The sequence below is a fragment of the Etheostoma spectabile genome, chromosome 6 (genome assembly GCF_008692095.1).
Source record: "Etheostoma spectabile isolate EspeVRDwgs_2016 chromosome 6, UIUC_Espe_1.0, whole genome shotgun sequence".
NCBI lineage: Eukaryota > Metazoa > Chordata > Actinopteri > Perciformes > Percidae > Etheostoma > Etheostoma spectabile.
Genome location: NC_045738.1, coordinates 16,238,833 through 16,244,974, shown reverse-complemented (window position 1 = coordinate 16,244,974; position 6,142 = coordinate 16,238,833). Strand labels below are relative to the sequence as shown.

Here is a 6,142-nt window from a genome sequence, read left to right as displayed (position 1 = left end):
ACACACACACACACACACACAGGTTTTTCAGCGTCCATCTGTTGCCACACACTGTTTTAGCCAACATCCTGGAGCCAGTAGCAAAGACAACATGTTTAAGTACTGGACAGACCTGTCGGTCATACCACAGTGTTACATGTGTTGACCTAAAGCCAATGCTTGGTATGTTTTTTCACTGTTCATCTGCTGATTTCTGTTTCAATCTATTTAAATGTTCGCTAGTAGACCAGGTTTTGATGTGGTCTCCTAGGAGCCATCATGGCTAAATGGTCCTAAAGTAGCTCCTGCAAATAAAATGAAAAAAGTCATTATTACATTATTTCAAATTGTGGCTTTAAATCTGTATTTAATCAACAGATCTTACTACAATAGAACATGTTCACATTATAAGGAGTCACTTTACAAGCCAGAGTCCCTTGGTTTGGTCATAAAATGAATGTAAGTACTTTTGGAAAAAATGAATGACTTTTCATTTGCCACCAGTTTGAAAATGTTGAAAACGCAACCCGTTATTATAAAAATGCTTTAACAGCACAGTGTTGTTGAGACACAACATTTCCTAGCTAGATTTTGAAAATCTCTTTGCTTCTGTGATATTAATTTACAGCGCTATGCACCAACAGAGTTGTATTGTTTTTAGGCTTTTGAATTGTTCGGTACTGCCATGCGGTAAATCCTGCTGGCCTCTGAAGAGCATAAATTTAAGGCTACCTATTTACAGTATACTGTAGATTTAATTGAATTTGGTTAATTCAAACGGAAAGAAATCCTGTATGTCACCTGAAAATCAGAAAAAAATTGAAAAACTAAACTAAGATGGTGAACATAAACTCTATACCTGATGTTTGCATTTAGCTCAAAGCACCACTGTGTCTATCTACCACCCCACCGTGTCACTATCATGGTAGAACACTCAGTCTTCTTGTTAGTTTCACAGAAGATGTAATTGGTACATCTCACAGGGAGCACTTGTACTGAAGCCACAATAGTATACAGTATGACGTTGAAATTGTTACGCTGCATGCCTTTCTGCTGTAAGGAACCCTCTCTTTATTTTTGTATGAAGAGAATACAAAGCACGTCAATATTCCAAAACCCACTTTTGTCAAATAATTCACTGCACGAGCCGATCCGCTGGGCCCATTAGCACTAATGAGTGTCGCAGCAGCCACCTCCACACACTTGCAAGCATTCATCCGCCCACAGAATCACGCTGGTAAAATGTAAAATAGATAAGAAGAATAAGCGTCTAAACAAAAAGCTGTAAAGTTTTAAGTAATGTTTATCTCAAGTTGTAAACAAATGGGAAAAAGGTGTGTGTGTGTGTGTGTGTGTGTGTGTGCGCACACATCCCTAATGCATTTACACTTCACAGCCCATTTAAGTGAAAAGAAAATGTGTCTCTCTTTGTCTCAGACCTGTTCTGGTTGATCTGGGTTTATTATTCCATACTGTTTTAATGAGCAGCATTGTGGTGAATTTAAAACGTCCCACACTAACAGCAGCAGCCTTGAAAAATGGCTCTGTAAAATACCTTGAGTACAATAATACAAGCCTTGGAGAACATGGCTCAACCAGAGGTGGCTAAACTCTGTTGTTTTGTTAGAGTCACAACAAGATAATAGTCATGAAAACATTGTAAAAGCAGTTGCACATCTTATTTTACCCCAGTTACTAATTTCTCTGCCTTACAGGTGTGTGTGTGTGTGTGTGTCCATCCATAGTGTTAAGTGCTAGAACACCTGGGTTGTAATAAGTGTCACATTCTTGTCTCTTTATGAGTCAGTTGTGGTATGTTGACCAGAAGCGAAGCTTCCTAATCTGTGTGATGTACTTGGAATTCCTCTGTTTTCAGCTTCTTTGTACAGCAGAGAGAGCTGCTTCTGTTATGGAGCCTACACTTATTGATCTATATGGGGTGGACAGTAAACTGGAAACTGACTGTATGCTATCCATTGTAACATCTGGAGAACCTGTCTGATCAGGTTGATGTTGATTCATTGCGAAACAGGCAATCAATGCAGGAAGTGTGTGTGTGTGTGTGTGTGTGTGTGTGTGTGTGTGTGTGTGTGTGTGTGTGGTGTTGTGTGTGGGTGTGTGTGTGTTGTAAACACTGAGCTGTGCGTGTACATGATGGTTAAACACTGAGCTGGGCTTCCTCTTTTTTAATCTGAACAATGAGTGGTTGAGGGGCTTGTATAATAATTACCCATTGAAGTTCTCCAAGCTTGATTGTACATCTGTAAAGCATCATGGATATGTTTTCTTTGGATTTAATTTTAGACTTTTTGCTGCACATAAAAGACTTTCTCCACTTACTGCTTTTTTTTCTTTTTCTCCCTGAAGCAGGCAGCCACAGTGCATCTCTATTTTTCTCCCAACTTTATCTTGTCTCTTTGTCCCGGCTCTTCTCAGCAAGCATTTTACAAGCTCCTCTAAAGCTCTTTCTTGGTGGTTTACTGAATGCGGTAATATACTGTATATTAATTGCTGTATCATGAACCCACAAATTACAGTTTCACTTCTGAGGTAACGGCTTGTGAATCAACTCAATCTGTGCTGTAAGTCCTTATTCTGCTGTGGAAGTGTGTCTGTAGCTCACTCTGCCTGCTCGTCCTTCCACTGGCTGTCCTAAGGCCTAGAGGACTCTAAGGTCTGTGTGAGCAGCCTCATAAGCCATCTCCCCCAGCAGATGGCCATTATTGGTGACAATGAAGACTAGCCTACAGGGCCAAATAGAATAACAGGGAGCCCATTTCCTTCTTGGCTGTGCATGAACCACCTGTACTGCTAACACACACACACACACACACTCTCTTTCTCTCTCTCTTTCTCTCTCTCTCTCTGGAACGTATTGTTTTTTTCCATGGCTGTATCCAATTTTTCCTTTCCAACCAGAACTCTAAATTGGTTCCTGTTGAGATGTAAGTGGAGAGGCGGTGAACACATGCACACAAGTTTAGTGTGTACATTACTCACTACAGAAGGCTAATAACAGTATGTTGATGTGTTGGCCTGATGTGTAGTTCAGTTCACGTCAACAGTGGACAACTGCTCTCACTCCACAGTACAATGGCGGTTTGTGTCGTCCACAACTTCTGTCACTGCAGCACAGTTGTCCACTTAGGTTTCACTTTAAGCAGAAATAAAGGAGCGGGTAGCATTAACATTAACTTAGCAGATGTCACACTAATGGGAGCTAAAAGTAAATCGTGACCCAAAGTTGTCAAAGGAACAAATTAGTTGGGTGAAGAGAAAAGGTCATGTCATGTAAACCTTTCACAGAAAAACTACTTCTAGTGTATTATGTAAAAACTTTGCTGCAAAGGAGACCATTTGTATGGCTTTTTTGAAACATGGAAGCAGTTCAGAGTCCTTTAGAGGAAAAAAGAAAAGGAGAAAGACATTTAAAATTAGTAATAAGTAATCTTAGGTCCAATGTCACTCAAATACAAAAGTTTTTACAGCAACATGAGATGATTCACAGAGCTCCAGAGAGGCCAAATCTTCTGTATCCAAACTGCAACGTCAAACAACAAAAATAACGTACTATATAAAACAAATAATACAGCTGCACTTCCCGATAAAAGGGATGCTCCCCAACACTGATTTGATGGAAGTATAAAGCAGGGGGTGATAATGACACCGTATCGAAGGGTCACAGCAAACTAACGTCTACATCTTGTCTCTCATCATGTCTACAGGAACAGTAAGAAGGAGTCTGACCTGGAGGCGGCGCTGGCCAGGCTGAGGGACCTGGAGGCCCTGCTGAACTCTAAAGATGCTTCCCTCTCCACTGCCTTGGGAGAGAAGCGGACCCTGGAGGCTGAGGTCAAGGACCTCAAGGCCCAGCTGGCTAAGGTAAAAACATCTTTATTGGAACTGAAGTCTTACATGGTGGTGGTGGTTGTTGTTTTTGGCAGGAGGGGCACGTTTCAAGGCTCAGAGCAAAAAAAAACCTGTAAAGAAATCCTGAAGATATGTCAAAAATGCATGGTTATTTATACCGCTGAATCTACACTAATATCAGGATGATTTCAGCTTACGTTGGACATTTTTTCCATTCACTCTAATTTGTCAACATAAAGTATTGTGGTCCTGCTACTGTTTAAATTAACAGTCTGTTAACCACTAAATACCTGCATTGATTGTAATAGGGGGTGGTGGGTGGGGAGTTTAAAATCCTTGATTGCCATCTGTTTGAAAAAGCAGTCAGTTGTTGGAGTGCAAAGCTGCAGTGGCTAACATTTGAAATCAACTGCCCAGATACCTGCTGGAAGTGTTCATTTTATGTAAACCCTCCAGGCAGTTGATTATGAATGAGGACAGGGTGGCGAGCCAGACAAGGTTGCATTCTCTACAGTTTGTTTTATCAATGAAGTTTACCTAAGGACTGACATGGATACAGTTGTGGCCCTGCTCCACCTACTGGCCACACTCAGGAACTACGTGGTGTTCTCTTGAAAGAATATTTCACAGCTCAAACAATGGTACACAAATTTAATGTTTTTCTACTTGCATGCCTCCATTAAAGAAACATGTCTCTTTCCTCTCCCCCACCCAGTTGGACGGGAGCTTAGCCGATGCCAAGAGGCAGCTGCAGGATGAGATGCTGAGGAGAGTGGACGCCGAGAACCGCCTGCAGACCGTGAAGGAGGAACTGGAGTTCCAGAAGAACATCTACGCCGAGGTTCCCACTCTTCACCTGAACCCTTCTATTTTTATTCAGCTGTCTAAGTCATGTGTCCTACTTTTCATCTTTTCTGCAGGATATTGATTCGCTTCCAATCTCCCGCTTGTTTGTTTTGCATTTCCCCTTCAGATATTTCTTTTTTTTTTGCCTCTCACCTCTCCTTTATTTTGATCTCAGTTTATTTTCACGTTTTACATGATAAAACATACAGTACAAGTAGAAATATATATATATATATATATATATATATATATATATATATATATATATACACAAATTGTAAAAGTATTTAAATGTTTAGCTTTGAATTTATGCCGTAATGAAAGCACAGTTTTCACAACGTTGTAGTCGAGTCCTGACCACAACTGGCAACAGATGTAAACGTAATGATTAGAAGTTGCTTTAAGGTCCCCAGCGAGGAGGACTTCTCTGCTGAAGCTCTGTACTTTGTAAACAAATAATTACTGCACAGTGACTAACTAATCAATGCAATTGAGCTCATTGACCATAACAAGCTTCTACAGGTGGAGTCTTTTTTAACGTGTTTATAGTGCCTAATAGAAAATAAAGCAAACATCAATACAAATGACTCTTTTAGTAGTCTTAAGAGTGGAGAAAGTCAAATTGACTTAGGCTCTTCATGTGACAAAGGTGAATCTAAGAAACTAAGCGCTCTGAAGACTGATCGCCGTCCACCACCTGTCTGTGTCCATAGGAGCTGCGTGAGTCCAAGCGTCGGCACGAGTTAAGCGTCGTGCAGATAGACAGCGGGCGGCAGCAGGAGTTTGAGAGCAAGCTGGCCGAGGCCTTGATCGAGATGAGAGCCCAACATGAGGAGCAGGTCCGCCTCTACAGGGAGGAGATTGAGAAGACCTACAACTCTAAGGTAAGTCCGGAAGCTGTAGGAGACGCTGTCGCCACCTAGAGTGCAAGTTGAGGCTGTTGCTCCTAATTGTAGTTCAGCTTCATGTGTAGATGGTTTGCTAATCGCTTTAGTGAGCTATGAGCAGTCCAACAGCCACAGCTCAGGTTATGTATATTGTTTCACACCCTTTCTACACTCAGTCAGTGTATAAATTCCTTCCTTAGCTTGTATCTTGCTTCCTACCAACACACAGGAGGGAAACTAATTTAACAGCCATAATCCCTGTTTTGTGGGAGAATGGGGATACACACATCAGTTTTTGTCATTGGAATTTACTTGTAAATGAAACCATACCTATTTTTTACTAGACCACTTGAAATTGTTTACTGTTTCAAAATTAGCAATTGGAATTGCAAGAGAATCACATCTACTGTAGCTTTAAGTCTTCAAAAGAGCCAAAGAGGCAGCCCTTTGGAATACAGTAACTAAACAGCACAGTTTTAGTCAGGTGGTTCAGTAAAGGAAGCCACTGCAGATCGCTGACTGTAACTTCTCTCTCTCTCTCTCTCTCTCTCTCTCTCTCT

The 6,142-nt window shown here is 41.1% G+C and overlaps 1 protein-coding gene across 5 annotated transcripts in view; it reads left to right on the top strand.

Annotated features, from left to right (window-relative positions):
* The window catches only part of LOC116691689 (prelamin-A/C), a 36,560-nt gene that overhangs the window by 22,826 nt on the left and 7,592 nt on the right, over positions 1-6,142 (top strand). For all 5 annotated transcript variants that reach the window (XM_032519521.1, XM_032519519.1, XM_032519520.1 and 2 more), the window contains 3 exons: positions 3,705-3,861; positions 4,565-4,690; positions 5,409-5,579. In XM_032519521.1, coding sequence (XP_032375412.1) covers positions 3,705-3,861; positions 4,565-4,690; positions 5,409-5,579 — 454 coding nt within the window. The remainder of the gene's footprint in view (positions 1-3,704; positions 3,862-4,564; positions 4,691-5,408; positions 5,580-6,142) is intronic.